We start from the raw sequence: 18,017 nt of genomic DNA, 5'->3' as shown, positions 1-18,017 counted from the left end.
TAGCCTGCTTCCTCCATTCCCTCCCTTCATTTCTTCATTATATAAGTATTTGATTGCCTGCCATGTGTCAGACACTGATCTTCTTGCTGGGGCTACAGCAGCATACCCAGTTTAAAGAGCGCTTACAGTCAGATGGGGGTGTTCTTATGATCCATGGGTCACTTGCAATTGAATCACCCAAAGTATTTTGAGGACTTCGGAATCTGCATTTTTAAACAAGATTCCATATGACTCACATGCACATTAAAGCTGAGACAATTTTCTTCCGATAAACAGGTTCCTACTGTATAGCATTGGGAACTATATTCAATATCCTGTGACAAACCATAATAGAAAAGAATATGAAAAATGCATATATATGTATAACTTAATCACTCAGCTGTATAGCAGAAATTAGCACAACACTGTGAATCCACTACAAAACAATTTTTTTTCAAAGTATAGATCAAGTCCGTCTTCTTTTGTAAAATCTTCCTAAATCATCCGTGTTCAAAATTTCATCACCCTTCTCCATACGCTCAGCTCTTATGCTTCAGAGCAGCCCTTTATAAATCATGTCTTATTATGGCTCTTAAAATAGATAGATGATGTAATGTAATGGTGGCCTCTGGTGTCATACTACTTTGAGTTCAACTTCTTACCTGTGCAAGTTTCTAGGCCTCAGTTTCCACACCTGAAATACTGTGATACTGTCTACCTTATAAGCAGTGCTTTGAGGATTAAATGAGATGACCAATGACAATACTGAGCACAATATTTGGCATAGACTAAGAATCCAATAAAAGCTGACAGCTACTTTTATTTTACTTTCTTGTATTTGTATGCACTACTTCCACACTCAGTTGGGGCCAGTGGCAAGAAGAATCTTTTGCCTATACACAGTATATCACGGTCAGATGTGCTATGATCTTTACTGGTTATGATGGGAGTACCAACTTTTGCAGGCCTACTGGGTTTTTTTCCTATAATATGCAAAGAACATAAAACTTTACTTCATCTCACACACATGGTTACTCAATAAGATTCAGAATCAGAATGAAGAGAGAAATGAACATTTAGTCCAAGATGATAAGAAACTAATCTTCTAAAAACAAAGTTTTATGCATGCTTCATTTCAGGTATCATAGTTTATTTCACTACAAACTTGTTGCTTTGAACTTTTGACATATCCAATGCCACAAATGACTTGTTGATGTTGGGATGAATAAGTCTTATATGTTAGTGAAATGACATGCCTTTCAATCTGTCATGTGTATTTCTTTTATTTATTTGTCTCTCATATTGATGGCAAAGTGTATTATAATTAAAATTCTTTACAAAGAAAGTCTGCTGAAACCAGTTCAGTTCAGTTCAGTCACTCAATTGTGTCTGACTCTTTGTGACCCCATGGACTGCAGCATGCCAGGCCTCCCTGTCCATCACCACCTCCCGGAGTTCACCCAAACCCATGTCCATCGAGTCAGTGATGCCATCCAACCATCTCATCCTCCGTCGTCCCCATTTCCTCCTGCCCTCAATCTTTCCCAGCATCAGGGTCTTTTCAAATGAGTCAGTTCTTCGTATCAGGTGGCCAAAGTGTTGGAGTTTCAGCTTCAACATCTGTCCTTCCAATGAACATTCAGGACTGATCTCCTTTAGGATGGACTGGTTGGATCTCCTTGCAGTCCAAGGGACTCTCAAGAGTCTTCTCCAGCACCACACTTCAAAAGCATCAATTCTTCGGTGCTGAGCTTTCTTTATAGTCCAACTCTCACATCCATACATGACTACTGGGAAAACCGTAGCCTTGACTAGACGGACTTTCGTTGACAAAGTAATGTTTCTGCTTTTGAATATGCTGTCTAGGTTGGTCATAACTTTCCTTCCAAGGAGTAAGCGTCTTTTAATTTCATGGCTGCAGTCACCATCTGCAGTGATCACTTAAATACAAAAACTAGATGCTAGTGTCACTAGGAACAAGTACGCTCTTCTGAAAAAAATGACACAAAAATGTCTGAGAAGTAAAAAATTGTAGGTCAAGACAATGTGGGCATAGGCAAGATTGATTCAAAATGCAGCCCAAGAACACTTGGTATAAAAGTAGATTTGAATTTTAACTGGGTTTCAATATAGAGCTGAGAAACTTCAAATACAAAGATAGTGGTATTTGAGCAAGCCATAATGACAATAAGTCATTTTGCAGAATGTACTGAAATATGCTTTGATTAAAGTGATTAAGTACCAGATTATGATGTGAAACTATAATGAACCCTAGAAAAAAGTCAGCTTCTTTTATTCCTAGCAAGTTAAATTATATTTGCTAGTATTTGGAGTGTTACCATAGACACTATCAAGAACAAAAATTTCCTGGCAATGAATATAATCCACAAACCCTCATGAGACTAAATATAAATACTGAATTTTGCATACTTCTTATAAACCCAATAATACATCAGTGGGCTTGCTAAGCAATTTTATGGTATGCATAAAAAGTAATTTGCTATTAACACCCTACTTATATTAAAGAATATGGCAGCAGATGAGCGATTTATAATGTAAATAAATCTATTCTCTTTAATTTTCTTTCTCTTTTTTAAAATGTAAAATTTCTTAGACATTTATAGCCATCATGGTCTCAGTGAAGTATTTCCTGAGGATTAATTAATAAACTTCAAGGGAGCTGATACACTAAAGCACAGTCAATAATTGCAGGAGAAATTTGCTACAGGTCTTGTCACAAGACCTGTAAACCTAGGCATCTTATTCCATTGGGCATTTCTGCTTCTTCTAATTCTCAGGATCCTATATGAAGAGTAAAGGGTATTTATTTCAATAAATGGTATGTAATCCACCCAAGAGCTCAGCTGAGAAACTAGAACTCAGACTTGAGGTTTTCCTTTCCCAAACACATGATCTAATTCCCTCTCTGTTTGCTGTACCTGCAAAATGTACAGCAAATCTATCTAATTCTCTCTGTCTGTGTTACCGTCACCTAGAACAGGCTATCCTACCCTCTCCTGAACTATGGCTCTAACTTCCAAAATGGTTTACCTGTCTTGTTCCCACACTAGGACTTCTCCAAGGAGAATCTGGAACTATCTTTAAAAAATTTAATCAAAGTAAGTCTGCCTCCTTAGAACACTCCATAGATCTCTATCATGGTAACCTACTATGATGCCATATGTAAACTGGACTTTTCCAACCCTCTCCTCAAACTAGCCATATAGATCTTACTACTAAAAACTTGGACAGGGAGGCCTGGCATGCTGCGATTCATGGGGTCGCAAAGAGTCGGACACGACTAAGCGACTGAACTGAACTGAACTAAAAACTAGAAACCTTGTTCTAAACACATGGTCTTCCCAGGTAGCTCCTCCCTCTCCCTGAAATGCACAGGCTAGTTCTTTACAAGACAGGCTTCTTCTGTTTCAGGAATCAGCTGCAATGTTGCTTCCTCCCAGAGATCTGTCCTTAACCACTGTATGCAAAAATACCTGTTACTCTCTGTTATCCTACCCTGTTTTTCTTAGTGCTTATGATTTGCTTTTGTTTTTTCAATAGACTGCCTCACCAAATAGGATGAAAGTTCCACCTCTGTCAATCTACCAGTCAATTAACAACCCCTAGCATAGGAACAGATAACCAGCAGACCATTAATACATGTTTGTTGAATGAATGAATGAATGATTCTATCTAAGGTCTATGTTCAGTTCAGTTCATTTCAGTTGCTCAGTTGTGTCCGACTGTTTGCGACCCCATGGACTGCAGCATGCCAGGAGTTGTCCAGCATCAACTCCTGGAGTTTACTCAGACTCATGTCCATTGAGTCAGTGATGCCATCCAACCATCTCATCCTCTGTTGTCCCCTTCTCCTCCCGCCTTCTATCTTTCGCAGTATCAAGGTCTTTTCAAATGAGTCAGCTCTTTGCATCAGGTGGCCAAAGTATTGGAGTTTCAGCTTCAACATCAGTCCTTCCAATGAACATTCAGGACTGATCTCCTTTAGGATGGACTGGTTGGATCTCCTTGCAGTCCAAGGGGCTCTCAAGAGTCTCCAACACCACAATTCAAAAGCATCAATTCTTCGGTGCTGAGCTTTCTTTCTAGTCCAATTCTCACATCCATACATGATTACTGGAAAAACTGTAGCCTTGACTAGACGGACTTTTGTTGACAAAGTAATGTTTCTGCTTTTTAATATGCTGTCTTGGTTGGTCATAACTTTCCTTCCAAGCAGTAAGTGTCTTAATTTCATGGCTGCAATCACCATCTGCAGTGATTTTGGAGTGCAAAAAGATAAAGTCTGACACTGTTTCCACTGTTTCCCCATCTATTTCCCATCATGGGACTGGATGCCATGATCTTAGTTTTCTGAATGTTGAGCTTTAAGCCAACTTTTTCACTCTCCTCTTTCACTTTCATCAAGAGACTCTTTAGTTCTTCACTTTCTGCAATAAGAGTGGTGTCATCTGCATATTGGAAGTTATTGATATTTCTCCCAGCAATCTTGAAGCTTGTGCTTCATCCAGCCCAGTGTTTCTCATATAACATATGAGTTATATGAGAAACTCATACATGTACTCTGCATATAAGTTAAATAAGCAGGGTGACAATATACAGCCTTGATGTACTCCTTTCCCAATTTGGAAACAGTCTGGAAACAGTCTGTTGTTCCATGTCCAGTTCTAATTGTTTTTTCCTGACCTGCATACAGATATCTCAGGAGGCAGGTCAGGTGGTCTGGTATTCCCATCTCTTTCCAAATTTTCCACAGTTTATTGTGATCCACACAGTCAAAGGCTTTGGCATAGTCAATAAAGCAGAAATAGACGTTTTTTTTTTTTTTTTTTCTGGAACTCTTTAGCTTTTTCAATGATCCAGCAGATGTTAGCAATTTGATCTCTCATTCCTCTCTCTTTTCTAAAACCAGCTTGAATATCTGGAAGCTCACGGTTCATGTATTGCTTAAATCTGGCTTGGAGAATTTTGAGCATTTCTTTACTAGCATGTGAGATGAGTGCAATTGTGCGGTAGTTTGAACCTTCTTTGGCATTGCCTTTCTTTGGGATTTGAATGAAAACTGACCTTTTCCAGTCCTGTGGCCACTGCTGAGTTTTCCAAATTTGCTGGTATATTGAGTGCAGCACTTTCACAGCATCATCTTTCAGGATTTGAAATAGCTCAACTGGAATTCCATCACCTCCACTAGCTTGGTTTGTAGTGATGATTCCTAAGGCCTACTTGACTTCACATTCCAGGATGTCTGGCTCTAGGTGAGTGATCACACCATCATGATTATCTGGGTCATGAAGATCATTTTTGTACACTTTTTCTGTGTTCTTGCCACCTCTTCTTAATATCTTTTGCTTCTATTAGGTTCATACCATTTTGTCCTTTATTGTGTCCATCTTTGCATGAAAAGTTCCTTTGGTATCTCTAATTTTCTTGAAGAGATCTATAGTCTTTCCCATTCTATTGTTTTCCTCTATTTCTTTGCATTGATCACTGAGGAAGGCTTTCTTATCTCTCCCTGCTATTCTTTGGAACTCTGCATTCAAATGGGTATATCTTTCCTTTTTTTCTTTGCTGTTCACTTCTCTTCTTTTCACAGCTATTTGTAAGGCCTCCTCAGACAGCCATTTTGCTTTTTTTCATTTCTTTTTCTTGGGGATGGTCTTGATCACTGTCTCCTGTACAATGTCACGAACCTCCATCCATAGTTCATCAGGCACACTATCATTCAGATCTAGTCCCTTAAATCTATTTGTCACTTCCACTCTATAGTGGTAAGGGATTTGATTTAGGTTATACCTGAATGGTCTAGTGGTTTTCCCCACTTTCTTCAATTTAAATCTGAATTTGGCAATAAGGAGTTCATGATCTGAGCCACAGTCAGCTCCTGGTCTTGTTTTTCCTGACTGTATAGAGCTTCTCCGTCTTTGGCTGCAAAGAATATATCAATCTGATTTCAGTGTTGACCATCTGGTGATGTCCTTGTGTAGAGTTACCAATACCCGTCGTCTCTTTATACAACTTTTAGAGATAGGAAAAATGAGAAATTTCCTTCCGAACTCCTTTCTTCTATACCTCCTCTTTTTGTGTGTGGACTTAAACTGGGAAAAACTTCCTAACATGTATTTTTTCAGAGTGGTGTCATTACTTATGGAATTCTCAGATATAGTGTCCTTTCAGACAGATTTCTGTCAAGGTGGTGGAGAGGATCGCGTATCACAGATAATTATGTCAGTGCTATCAAATCAGTCAAATCCCAGAGGACACTGTAAAGACCTTTCCCACTCCCAATCTTTCAGCATTACTGCTTAGGTTAAATCACAATTTGAATATTTAGAACATGAGATATTTCTATATATGACACTTGAAAATGACATTTGATCAGCTATATGTGAAAAACTCTGGGGATTGCAACAAGACTGAGAACTATTATTAAGAAATAACTTTTATTATAAGAAATAATCTTTATTATTACAGTATTAAGAGCAACATACTTTCAGTGAATAATAACCTGATAGCTTCTCTGTTCTCAGTTGAGTCTCTGAGCAACTCAATCATCCATCAAGTTTTTTAGTTTTCTTATCTTAGGAAGGAGATGGAAAATACTGGCTAAATCTCAAGAGAATACAAGGTGAATGAGCCTAATGCCCAGGACCTTTCTAGCAGTAAAGGATAACTTTGAAAGGTCCATTGTTTTAAACCACTGACCATCAGTTAAGGTACAAAGTTGAGTTCAATGAAAATTGGCTCTACAATATTTGAACTTGAAAAGTGCTAGAGGATAGTGTATTGTCTGTGTGTGTGTAGACATAACAAAGCTATTTTCAAGCACAGTCCTGGCAGAAGGCCCGTAGTAACTGCTCTGTGGGTCTGGTTACAATTATTTCACTATAGGGAACAACCCAGTGCAGTACATCCCTTTTCTGTCTGCTCAGCCTCATATGGAAATATGTGCCGTTTTTACTTCACAAACCCCTTTTTTCAACCCTCCTCCTTGACTACGTTTTAATTTTCTGTCCCCCTGTTGCAGAATATAGCCCAGCAATTCATGCCAGAAATCTTAGCTCAGTTCTACGCCAGAACTACAACACTACAATACAGGAGAAACATTAAGAGTATGTGAAAGGAAGGGCACGTGTAATACCGCCTTCTTTACCCTGTAATTATACAGATCCTGGGCATACAGTCCTGTATACTCACTATCTGTGCTTGTGCTAAGTTCTTGTTGAAATAAATAAAACTCTCCTAAAAGGAAAGAACTGGTATATCCACTGTTATTTTACCTCAATCACCAAATGCATTCATGCTCTCCGCCCACTGCAACATTTCATACAGCTGAATGTGGCCCTTGGGAAAATTGTTAATGGAACATTTTATCCTGAAATGTGGTTCTAATTAAAACAAAACAAAGAAGATAAGAACAGTTTACAAGGTATCAGGCCTAAGATGCTAACTCCAATATTTAGAAATGTTTATGCCTATCACATACTTTCTATGTGGTCTCCCTTCAAGACGGTTGGTTTGAGAACTTTGAACCCCTAAATGAGTTACTTTAACTTGTTTTTTTAAAAACTCTAGACTCCTTTTCAATTGTCTTATGTATTAACTTCTCAAAATAATTGCATTTCAAATTTTTCTGGCAGTGGCCCATATTTTTCCTGCATTGGAAATACACACGAGTAAGAGAGAGATTACAATGAAAGGTAAAACAGACATGACGTGGCTGATGAATGGGAACTGCATAAAATTTATACAGATGGACATTTGGGGCTTATAAGAAATGCAGATGGTAGGTTCAATTACCTAAGAAAAGAATGTTGGGGACAGTATTTTGAAACCAACAGCATATGGTGTGAATCATCCTGTGGTCCAACACATCTTTAATTCTTCGCATGTAGATCTTTCTCTGTCTCACATTATCCCTTTCACCCAGATTAAGCCCAGGTCTAAGGTACCATTAGTAAACTGGGTAGGATGAATTGGAGCAGTGCATGGGGTCGCAAAGAGTCGGACACGACTGAGCGACTGAACTGAACTAAACTGAACTGATGGGAGAAGTTGCTAGGCAGTATCAAGGAGAGAAACTGTAAAGTAAAAATATATGAAATTGAGCAATTCCGTTAACTTCATTTCCTTTGTACAAAAAACAAGAAAGTTGAAATACATGGATATTTAATGTTTATTTAGAATTGACCTTGTTCAAAACATTGTACTTAAGGTGTCATTGACACCAAGGTTCCAGTTTGGATCATCAAGTCTGATATAGATTTTTATCTAAATCCTGTACCCTCTACCACCTTTCCACCAAAACTACTTCAATGACTTTCTTAAACTGTTTAGATATGAATGTTAGTGTCCATTTGCACCCTTAATGAGATTAAAAGATCCTCTGAGGACAAGTGACATATTTTACAAGTATTTAAATTATGCCCTGCCTAATTCATTTAGCTCCTATCATGATGCTTTAAAAATTATTTTTAGTATACAATAGATATTGATTACATATAAATTAATAAAGACTGTAAAGTACAATCTTTACTCTCAAGGAATTTAAGCCTTGTTTGGAAGCTAATACATATGAAAACATCTTCTGTACAAGAACAGAAACTGTCTTAGTTATCTAGAACTATATTCTCCCTATATATATCCTACAATCTTGTTCTAGATATATCTGTATGGCATATTCTATAAACCAACGGTCATAGCACAATTGAAATAAGAGAGAACAGACAGATAAACAGAAAGTAGATGAGCCTACCTAGGAATGTATGTGTATGTATGCATGCATATATGAAGCACACCAAGGGCAGCAGGCTTCCCAGGTGGTTCTAGTAGTGAAGAACCCACCTGCCAATGCAGGAGACATAAGAGACCCTGGGTTGCGAAGATCCTCTGGAGGAAGGCATAGCAACCCACTCCAGTATTCTTGCCTGGAGAATCCCATGGACAGAGGAGCCTGGTGAACTATGATCCATAGGGTCACAAAGAGTTAGACAGGAAAGAAGCAAATTAGCACATACCAAGGAGAGCTACCATTCAATGTACCAGGTCTATTTTTAGTATACACAGAATACATACATGCAGATATTGAATAGACATATGTATAGAATGGAAAACATATTATAGAATACAGAGTAGAACAGAATAGTAGGTACCACCCCAATTTATTTATTTAGATCTAGATATATTATATGTTCTCAGGGTACTCCCCCTCTGGTCCCTGAGATATGAAATCTGAGGCAAAGGCTTTAGGTCACTTAAAACAAGACTTCATGGCAGATTCCTTGTATCAGTCCTAAATAATTTCAGATGTTTCTATCCAACTCAGTCCCTTTTATTTACCATTCACTGTGCAACATTTCTAGTTTGCTGAGTTCATATTATTCAAATTTCCAATGAGAGACCACTTGCAATTCAAGGCAAAAAGGTTTTTTGGTGAACTTAAATTTTGAATTTCTTGAGCTAATGCTGATAATTTAACATATAAAACATTCTAGGGAAAATGGCTTTCCTCTGCTAATAGTTGCAGACTCAAGGCAGGAAAACTTTCAGTAAAACAGAGTTTATGATTGTGAACACTATGTTTTTATGAATGTCAGTTATTTCAACTCTATTTCATAAACCATTTTATATAAAACATCATTTGCTAGCAACGTATTTTTTCTTTCTACTTGTCTGGAATACTGGTAATATATACTAGCACTGAGACACAAACCACCTTACAAATGTGACTTGATGTTTTTCTAGGTTGTTCACTCAAAACTATTAGTCATGTTTCACTACTTTCTTCATTTAAAAAATCTGCTCCCAGGTTCCTCAGAAAACTAAAAACAGAATGCCCATATGATCCAGCAATCTCACTCCTGGGCATATATCCAAACAAAACTCTAAACTAAAAAGATACACGTACCTTTATGTTCAGAGCAGCACTATACACAATAGTTAAGACATGTAAACAACCTAAATATCCATCAACAGATGAGTGGATCAGGAAGAGGTGGTATACATACATATACAATGAAATACTACTCAGCCATAAAGAACAAAATAAAGTCATTTGCAGTGACATTGATACAACTAGATTATTATTCTTAAGTGAAGTAAGTCAGAAAGAGAAAGACAAGTACCATATGATATCACTTACATGTGGAATCTAAAATATGGCACAAATGAACTTATCTATGAAACAGACTCAACAGTCAGAGAAAAGACTAGTGGTTGCCAAGGTGGAGGGGTTTGGGGGAGGGATGAGTGGGAGTTGGGGTGAGCAAACCTAAATTATTGTACATGGAATGGATGAACAAGGTCCTACTGTACAGCACAGAGAACAACTATGTTCAGCATCCTATGATTAAGCATAATGGAAAATAATATTTCAAAAATAATGTGTGTGTATATATATGTATGTATATATATATATGGGCTTCCCTGGTGGCTCAGAGGTTAAAGCATTTGCCTCCAATGCGGCAGACCTGGGTTTGACCCCTGGGTCAGAAAGATCCCCTGGAGAAGGAAATGGCAACCCACTTCAGTATTCTTGCCTGGAGAATCCCCTGGACGGAGGAGCCTGGTAGGCTACAGTCCACAGGGTCGCAAAGAGTCGGACACGACTGAGCAACTTCACCTTCACCTTCATACACATATATATAACTGAGCCACTTTGTTGTACAGCAGCAATTAACAGAAAATTGTAAATCAACTACACTTCAATAAAAAATAAAGAAACCTGCTTCTGGGACACATTTTAGTTATATGTTTTCAGTTACACTATTTAAAAAGACATCATTTTAAGTAGCGGTGACCCAAATGATAATTAGTTTACTTGTAATCACTGACTACATATCCCCTATTCACTCAAAAAATTTGGCTTAAAGCCAAAAGTCAAAAAGTTGGCTTAAAGCTCAACATTCAGTAAATGAAGATCATGGCATCTGGTCCCATCACTTCATGGCAAATAGATGGGGAAACAGTAGAAGCAGTGTCAGACTTTATTTTCTTGGGCTCCAAAATCACTGCAGATGGTGACTGCAGCCATGAAATTAAAAGACGCTTACTCCTTGGAAGGAAAGTTGTGACCAACCTAGATGGCATATTCAAAAGCAGAGACATCACTTTGCCAATAAAGGTCCGTCTAGTCAAGGCTATGGTTTTCCCAGGGGTCATGTATGGATGTGAGAGTTGGACTGTGAAGAAAGCTGAGCACTGCAGAATTGATGCTTTTGTACTGTGGTGTTGGAGAAGACTCTTGAGAGTCCCTTGGACTGCAAGGAGATCAAACCAGTCCATTCTGAAGGAGATCAGCCCTGGGATTTCTTTGGAAGGAATGATGCTAAAGCTGAAACTCCAGTACTTTGGCCACCTCATGTGAAGAGTTGACTCACTGGAAAAGACTCTGATGCTGGGAGGAATTGGGGGCAGGAGGAGAAGGGGACGACAGAGGATGAGATGGCTGGATGGCGTCACTGACTCGATGGACGTGAGTCTGAGTGAACTCCGGGAGTTGGTGATGGCCAGGGAGGCCTGGCGTGCTGCGATTCATGGGATCGCAAAGAGTCGGACATGACTGAGCAACTGAACTGAACTGATTCACTCGGGGAAAAAAAAAAAAAACCACCCAGAAAATTACTTCCAAATCCACAAAATCCAAATTAGAGAAATACTATGAATCTCTGAATCAATACATATGTGATGAGGGTGCCCCAACACAGAAACAGTTTTCTCTCCTTTCTTTTAAGATACCAGTGTTTCCTCTTATTCTGAAATTGCTCATTATTTTTAGAAGGGAAAATATTTAGAGCTTCTTTCAGCGAGGGAGCATCCTTGGGAACAGGAGGAAGGTGCCTAGTAATTAGAGAGGTAAAGTTATGATCAGACTGTCAGTGGTGGCTGTAGGGCTTAAAGAGGCTCAGACTCAGGGCAAAAAAGGAAGGGAGGCAGCTTTATGGAGGAACTGAAGAATGCTTCCAGTCTGGGGAGTGCTACACTTTTACTGCAGGGTTCAGGGGTGTGTTACAGTGGAGACTGTTGCAACATGCGTTCTTACAAACCATATAGGATAAGGATGGTCTACAAGCCGTACTACAGCAGAGTTAATGATCAAACATTTTTGCATTCAGATAAGAGACCAGAACACTTTTAACTTATTTGTCTCTATGTCTTATATTTATTTTCTCTTCCCTTAGTTTCCTAAGATTTTTCAGAAAAGCTCCAACCTTAGGGCAACAAGAAGACTCAGAAGGCAAAGGGGTCAATGGTTGGAGTAGCATCCAGAGTAAGAGCCACAGTCCTACTGATGCAGGCACTCTGCTGATGCAGGCAAGCGCTTGCAGATGTAAAGGAAGCAGGTTGTAGGGAAGCTGGGAGGTGAGAGTTCTCCCCAAGTAAATACTCCTGGAACTAGTGACACTGTGAGAAATGACGCATTTCTCCTCATCAGACAGGAAGAGCTAAGACATGCAGCTGAATGGGGACAGGCAGTCTATGCCTGCAGTTTTTCACCAGAACACTCAACTTCATCCAGGGACTCATCAGACCTGAGCAGGGGGTGTGTATCTGAAGTGTTGGCCAGAGTTCTGGGGCAGAATTCTGCCCAGCTCTGCGGTCTCTCTCTTCCCTCTTTTTATAAGGGAGTATAGTGGTCCACCTCCCTACCCCAATCCTTGTTTTCTCTTTCTGTGGTTTCAATGACCCATCAAGCCTGGTCCAAAAATATTAAGTGGAAAATTCCAGAAACAATTCATAAGTTTAAATTGCACACCATTCTGAGTAGTGTGATGAAATTTCATACAGTCCAGCTCCGTCCCACCTGGGATCCCCAACCATGGGGTGATGATCCAGATCACTCAAAGATGACCCTCCTTCTTATGCACCATCAGAAGGGCAACAGTATGCCTGTGTCATTTACTTCATTTCCTCTCAACATGGAGGCATTTCATCATCTCACATCATCACAAGAAAAGAAAGTACAGTTCTATGGTTCTATAAGATACTTTGAAAGAGACCACATTCATATAACTGTTAGTACAGTGTTTTATTATAATTACTCTATTTTCAGTTATTGTTGTTCGCTTCTTACTGTGCCTAACTTATAAATTAAACTTTGTTACAGATATGTACTTATGGAAAAAACAGTACTATAGGCCTTGGTACTATCTGTAGTTAAAGGTATGTAGATGGATAAGGCATGTAGATGGATAAGGGGGAACTACTATCAGGCTCTTCAACATGTGATAGTAAAGGCTGAATCTCAAAATACTACCAATGTTGAAGTGTTGCTAAGAAGTACTAATGGTACAGGCTGAGTGATTGGGTGACGTACACTTACCAGGGTTAAACTTAGCTTTAGAACAACTGCAACCATGGTACGTTACTTGAGTTCCTCACTACAATTTCTTAGTTTTAGATCCTTTTTCTCCTGTGGGAGGCCTATTGCTTATTGGAGCTAGTTTATCCATGTTTGACCCACTCTTTAGGTACTCAGATCTCTTTTCCCTAACATTCAGCTTCACTTACAAGCAGAGATTGGCCTGTAGAACAAACTGATGGAGATGTATGGAAAGATTTATTCTTTCTCATATGATCAGGTTATTTACTATATACTGTGGACAAATCACTGTACTAGACTGTTAAAAACCTTAAAATATAGTGGATTTTCTACCTAAGCTGTATTTTTACAAACTTCCTTCTACCCATCACAGTTTTGGCAAAAATCAATCTTAAAAAAATACTCAAAATTTGCTCAAAATGCAAAGGAAAAGAAAACAGGCAGCTTTCCAGTGTGTTCCCTAGACCTAAAGCAACTTTATCCAACTGAGTGTGTTGTTTGAAGCATAAAATTAAGGATTTTTCATTTGAGCTTGAATAGTGGTTAAAGGAATTATAGCCGAAAATATTAGTGTTATAGTAATATTTCAAGTAACTAAGTAGCATGTGGTTCTATTTCCACAGTTATAGTACTTGGTTGCTACATTTGATATTATTTATCTCTTTTTGGTGGGGGTATAGGGGGAACAGAGAGATGCAGGAAGAATTCCTGATTTTCTTTCAGTATTTTGTGGACAGAAAAATATTCCAGAGAAACAACCCAGAATTTCAGAATGAAGATGCTATATTCTTTAAAATCCAATTTAGTCACCAAATTAGAAATGCAGACACTTAATCTGCTGTCACAACAGTCCAGAGAAAGGTTATAAAGTGAGAACAGGATAAGTGCCAGTTCCTTGCTAAACTTTAAACACTTTAAAAGATATAATAGGTTGAGATTATTTAACACTTAGTTAACACTGTCCAAAAAATCCAAACATTCAATGTCAATGCTAAGGGGCAGGAGGCCACCTAAAGATAGGGTACCTGCTGTGGTCTGAATAGCTGTGTCCCCTCAAAATCCATATGTTGACACCTAACACCCAATGTGATAGAATTAGGAGGTGGGGCCTTTGGGAGGTGATCAGGTGACAAGGTTGGAGCCCTCTTGAATGGGACCAGTGCTCTTAAAAGAGATTTCAGAGATCTCCCTTGCCCTCCCCTTCTACCATGTAAGGCCAAATAGGAAGTGGGTCCATGCCAGACACTGAATCTGCTGGCACCTTGATCTTGGATGTTCCAGCTTCTTGAGCTGTGAGAAATAAGTGTTGTTCATAAGCTACTTAGCTTATGGTATTTTGTCACAACAGCTCAAATGTGCTAACAGAGCACCATCCCCAGAGTCTGTGTTCTTCTGCCTGTCTCAGTCCAAGGAATTACACATGACTTAGCAATTGACTGAATCCACATTACACTGAGGCCCAACTGCCTTACAGAGGCTATTTGCCTTACAAAGAATCAGCTGTAAATGTTGGGAAGCCATCTATGTACTGAGAATGAAACTGTACTGTTATTAATGCCCAAGTCTCGTCATGATTCTTATATTCTTTTCCTGTCACCTGCTATTGTTCTACATCAGATTTAGATGAAAGAATCTTTCCAGTCCTCCCTAGAGCAGTGGTGCAAAGCTATTTTTGGAAAAACACTTAACATCATTACTTCAGTTCTTTTTTGTCATGACCCTCTTGTACGATGGCCTCAGTGTGCAGGTTCACATCCCTTCTACAAAATTCTTGGACCAGATGTGTTTGGAATTCAAGAATTTTCAGGTACGGTGTCCTTAGTTCCAGTGAGGTCTAAGCCAGCACCTTATAATCAAATACATTAACGTTTCTGCAGGGAAATGTATGAATTTTCACAATAAAGAAAAACTGTAAACAGCCTCAAATTAGCTTAGGGCAAGCTTTGTCATCAAATGAGTTTTGGTGTCAGATTTGCAAAAACTACTGTCAGTTTTGGGGAGCATTTTGGCTTTTGAAATTGAGGATAAGAAAGTGTCCATCTCTACTGGGTTTTCAAAGAGTTAAAACAAACTGAACTATTGGTGCTTAGAGAAAGAAGAAACGAAAACTACCACCATACAAATCTAACCCAAGAACCTAAAATAACCTGAGGGGGCCTTTCAAAGGGATCTTTGAAACACCAGATTTGACTACATTAAACAGGGCTTTATGGTAAGTGGGTTGCCTTTCTTCCTGGGCTCCCATCATATGACCCTTGACATATGTTATTCCCCAGCGTGAGTCTGTGATGATTCTATTGTCATGGAATCTGAGCTGCATTGCTGACCTGCAGGGAAAGGGCCCAGAAGTAGGCAGACCTAAGTGTTCTGAAACTCACAGAACATTCCCAGACTAGAATAAAAACCTCAACAAGGCAAGAAGAGTGTTGCAGCCAACTGGCAAGCTTACACTATGACTCCAGAATAAAGTACTTACACTGTTTGATTTTTTAAGAAGATAACCCCAAAAGTTGCCTTTTCCCTTAATATAGGGGAACCGTTTGTTCAGCCCTATTCTTTGAAGTTTTAAAGGTAGAATTCTGAAGATTATATTCTGGGTTGTGCTAGGGATTATATACTAACAAAGGGATAAAGTGCCCTTGAGCTGAGGGGCTGTCACCAGTGGAGACAAATGGAGGTAAAGGCTTACTTGGCTTCCAGGGCCAATGCGATGATGCCTGCAGCCATGGGGGCTGAGGCTGATGTCCCTGTGTGGTTGTCCGTGCAACGCTGCCTCAGATCCGTAGTGATCTAGAAGACAGAAGTGGAAAATTTAGGGCTCTGGAGTCAATGTGAGTCACATGCAAGTAGAAAGAAATTTACTCATAAAACTGGAATGGAGGGGTGTTGAAATAGTTGTTTTAAATTCCTGGTTCCTGTGCTCCTGTGACCGTATCACTTCCAGAGAATTGCCTGTGTAAATCAACTTTGCAAAGGGAAGGGTCTGGAAATTGGATTTCATTTGTGTTACAACCGGGGTCAAGACTAAGGTGAGCCTTTGGCCTGAAACACAGATTGTGCAAGTTTATCCTTAAAATCTACACCTAGCCATCTCACTTGCCTCACTCTGGTCCCAGCTTTAGCTAACATCAATGTACTTTTATTACCGCAACATTTTAAATAATCAAACATGTTGAGCCAATCACGAGACACTGAGTTAAACATGATCAGTGTAAGGAATAAAAGTACAGGGTCTTGTTCCTGCCCTCCTGGAACTATCACCTTGGAACTCATTTTTAGGATACAAAGAAATGTGACTTGGATGAACCAAGATTTAAATCCTGACACATTTAACACAAACACTAAAAACAAGGTTGAAGCCAGTGCAATTGATGTGAAATTAACAGCCCTAAGTACATGCTTGAAAACTATAGGAGATTAGTCATTTTCCATTTTTTTGAAAACCAAAATGTAAGAATCAGATCACTGTCTCCTCTTGGATTGAAACCAGTTCACATTAGCTGTGGTTGAATAACATGCCCATCAGCAAGGGCAGGGTTTCTCAACCTGTGTTTCATGATCATTTCCTGAAGGAAGAAAAATAAAATGCAGATTCTTCATAACCAGCGAAAGGAAGCATAAGGGTAAAAGATTTTGCAAACCATTATAACAGCTAAGGTTTAAAAATCCTTCCTCTCTGATAAGAATCCATTTTTGCACTCCCCCCTTGGGACTAACAGCCCTCCTGTTGGGAAGGTATAAGGCTTATGAGATGAACTTACTAGGATTCACATCGCAGCTATTGAAAGACATTGGTAAAGCTTTCTCAGGCATCAAGATAAGTACATCGCCCATCTTTTACAGATAAGAAAACTGAAGTGAGGACATACCTAGTGGCTCAGTGGTAAAGAATGTGCCTGCCAATGCAGGAGACTTGGGTTCCATCCCTGATCTGGGAAGATTCCACATGCTGCAGAGCAACTAAGCCTGTGCTCTACAGCCCAGGAGCTACAACTACTGAGTCCTTCTGTCACAACTACTGGAGCCCATGCACCTTAGAGCCTGTGCTCCCCAACAAGAGAAGCCACCATAATGAGAAGCCTGGGCACTGAAACCAGAGATAGCCCTGCTCGCTGCAACTAGAGAAAAGCCCGCGCGGAATGAAGACCCAGCACAGCCATAGATAAACAAATAAAATTATAAGAAAAATTAAGAAGAAAAGAAAACAGGTGAAAGATCAGCAGAAAGGTACAGGGAGACAGAGGTGGCAAAAACAAAGCCCTGTTTTTCTACGGTGCATCCTTCAAGAGAAGTATGCAGATAAGCTGACTTGGAAAGAAACTTGATCATCACCAAAAGAAACTAATGCGTAACTCCTTAGACATGAATCCTCCCCTAAAAGTTTCCTTGGTGTCGTGTGAGGATGTCTGAAGGGACTCTTTAATTGTCAGTTATAAAACGACATGGACATCTTGGTGATTTCATTTCACATAACACCATCAGTGCTCACTGTTCCTAATGCCTTTTGACACCTCTAATATTACCAGCTTGGGCTTCCAAGGTGGCAATAGTGGTAAAGAACCCGCCTGCCAATGCAGGAGACTTAAGAGACACAGCTTCAATCCCTGAGTCGGGAAGATACCCTGGAGGAGGAAATGGAAACCCACTCCAGTATTCTTGCCTGGAGAATTCCATGGACAGAGAAGCCTGGCGGGCTACAGTC

At 39.4% G+C, this 18,017-nt stretch overlaps 1 protein-coding gene across 2 annotated transcripts in view; it reads right to left on the bottom strand.

The window, feature by feature from the left end:
- The window catches only part of PCSK5 (proprotein convertase subtilisin/kexin type 5), a 513,187-nt gene that overhangs the window by 265,596 nt on the left and 229,574 nt on the right, over positions 1-18,017 (bottom strand). For both annotated transcript variants that reach the window (XM_040256508.1, XM_040256430.1), the window contains exon 9: positions 16,005-16,105. In XM_040256508.1, the coding sequence (XP_040112442.1) occupies positions 16,005-16,105 (101 nt within the window). The remainder of the gene's footprint in view (positions 1-16,004; positions 16,106-18,017) is intronic.

The sequence above is a fragment of the Oryx dammah genome, unplaced genomic scaffold, assembly GCF_014754425.2.
Source record: "Oryx dammah isolate SB20612 unplaced genomic scaffold, SCBI_Odam_1.1 HiC_scaffold_1, whole genome shotgun sequence".
Classification (NCBI taxonomy): Eukaryota; Metazoa; Chordata; class Mammalia; order Artiodactyla; family Bovidae; genus Oryx; species Oryx dammah.
The sequence above is the reverse complement of the archived record's forward strand: the minus strand, read 5'-3'. Positions and strand labels throughout refer to the sequence as shown.